Genomic DNA, 2,265 nt, shown 5'->3' with positions numbered 1-2,265 from the left:
TACAGCATAGGGTTCCTCATCTTCTCCTAAAAGGACTTGGCGTGGTGCCATAGCTCTTGAGCAGTTGTAGCCGATCAAAAGACCTACTACACAGTCCTTCAGTGGTTGGATTTCATCCACTATTTCTGCAAGATGACTCCATTGTTTAGCCGTCTCACAAGTGGGAATGTGAGAGCGGTTAACAGGTATGCAGTCCTTTGTATAGGCAACCGAAAGATCAACTTGAACTGCGGAACTATATCCTCTAACACGAAGTCCAGAAACACCTTCGCTTGTGAGCACTGTATCCTTACCACTCATAGTCGTCAACTTCAGTTTCACTGGATACTTGTCAGCATTAAGACCATCACTCACTTCTTGGTCAATAAACGTAGTGTCGCTTTGAGTGTCAAGTAGTGCATAGACAAGTTTCTCAGTCGTTGGATCATTTTTAGATGAAACCCAGACTGGTATCACCATTGATGTATTGGATGAGCCTTCACCTGCTACACTGAGTGATGTTGCAGCAGCGCCTCAATTTGTCTCTGGTTCTGCTGTAGACCTTTCTCTTTTATAGTTGTCAACATGCAGGGCTGTAGGATGCTTTCCCTTACAGTGGTCACAAAAATGACGATGACGACAGTCTTTCACACTGTGGCCGGGTTTCAGGCATCCATAGCAGAGTTTCTTCTCCTTTATGTAGTTACGTCGCTCAACCAACACCATCTCAGTGAACTTGGAGCATGCATGAAGCTGGTGTCTATTATCTTGACACAGGATACATGAAGTCTTAACCTTCCTCTGTTCTGGCTTGTGGTTCTCATTGTCAGTGACTGTTTGAGTGGTAAGAACACTAGCCTTGTTTTTCTTCACATCTCTGAGATGTCTCTTCTCAGTGATAGAATCTGATAAACGAAGGGCATGAAAGGACGTAATGGGATTGCAAGCAATCTCAGCTTCATTTGACGTGAACCTAGCAAACTCCTTGAAACTTGGGAATTCTTGATTTTCATTTAGGCTTTGCCTGACTTGTCGGTTCCAGCTTAAAGCTGCCCAGTCTGGTAATTTGTGAACCAGCTTCCGATTCTCCTCCCAGTCATTTAATATGTCGAGACCCTTGACATAAGGCATGGCATCTTGACAAGCATTCAGAAAATCTGAGAAGCGTCTCAGTCCTTCAGCATCCCTTGATGGAATTCTCGGCCAGTTGGTGAGCTTCTCTCTGAATGCTTTCTGAATGGTGAATGGCTGGCCAAAGCGACGATTCAGTTTGTCCCATGCGTCTTGGTATGCTTCATTGTCATTTCGGTAGAAATTGCCATCTAAAACCTGCCGTGCTGGGCCACCAACGTATTTTTTCAGGTAGTATAGTTTTTCAGCTGATGTGATCACTCTTTGGTCAATGAGAGAGGTGAATGCTGCCTTCCATTCAATGAATTGTATGGGATCGCCATTGAAGACAAATGGCTCAGGAACAGGAAGCCTATTTAAGGCTATGTTGTCTTGAAGGATCTGAGCGAGAGAGGGAATGTCTGTATAACGGGGCGATGCAACTTGAGCGAGGGGCACGGTAGATCCAGGCACATTCTTTGCTTCCATGTTCCTTTCCTTTTTAACATAGTTAGCATCCTTGTGTTCTGTCTCCTTTTCGTAAATCTTCAACTTGGCTTGAGCTGCCCGTATCTCTTTCTCTGCCTGCAATCGCTCCAACTCACGCCTTTGTGCCTCTAGAGCCTTGCGTTGTTGTTCCTCTAACTCTCTTATGGATTCCTTTTGCCTTTCTTCCTCTAGCAGCATCTGATAATTTGCTTCTTTCACTGCTAGTTCAGCTGCAGCATCTGCGCGTTTTGCTGTCATGACTGAAGTTATGGAGTAGTGGTCAGACTGGCTGTGACTTATCAAAGAAGCTGCGGATCCATAGACAGACTTTGCATAGTCATGGCGGAGCAGTTCATGAAGGCGGTGTCTTTCCTGCTGCTCATTAAACCCACTTTCATCATCAATAGCTCTGCTGTAGGCAATGTTGATGATTTCTGTGGTCACCGATTCACATGTATCAACTCTTCTTCTTATGTCGGTGGAGGGTGTGGTGAGATTTCGAATTTCATAATAAATGTTCATTACGTCTTCTTTGTCTTTCTTAAGCTCTTCAATGAGAGGCCAGAGCTGACTCTCTGACATATAAGTCTTTAGCTGATCTCTTGCCTTCCGTGTGTGGAGCTTCCACTGCTCGTACATGGCATACAGCCTTTTCTCTTTTTTCTTGGCCTCTTCATATTGATGTGC

General features: G+C 44.7%; 1 protein-coding gene across 1 annotated transcript in view; it reads right to left on the bottom strand.

Annotated features, from left to right (window-relative positions):
- Positions 1-511: 511 nt before the first annotated feature.
- Positions 512-2,265, bottom strand: part of LOC309475299 (uncharacterized protein) — a 3,354-nt gene continuing 1,600 nt past the window's right edge. Inside the window, exon 2 of the mRNA XM_082138022.1 lies at positions 512-2,265. This exon is cut by the window's right edge and continues 1,053 nt beyond it. Coding sequence (XP_081994148.1) covers positions 514-2,265 — 1,752 coding nt within the window. The 3' untranslated portion in view covers positions 512-513.

Source organism: Leuciscus leuciscus (assembly GCF_965113295.1).
Source record: "Leuciscus leuciscus genome assembly, chromosome: 15".
NCBI classification, from domain to species: Eukaryota; Metazoa; Chordata; class Actinopteri; order Cypriniformes; family Leuciscidae; genus Leuciscus; species Leuciscus leuciscus.
The sequence above is the reverse complement of the archived record's forward strand: the minus strand, read 5'-3'. Positions and strand labels throughout refer to the sequence as shown.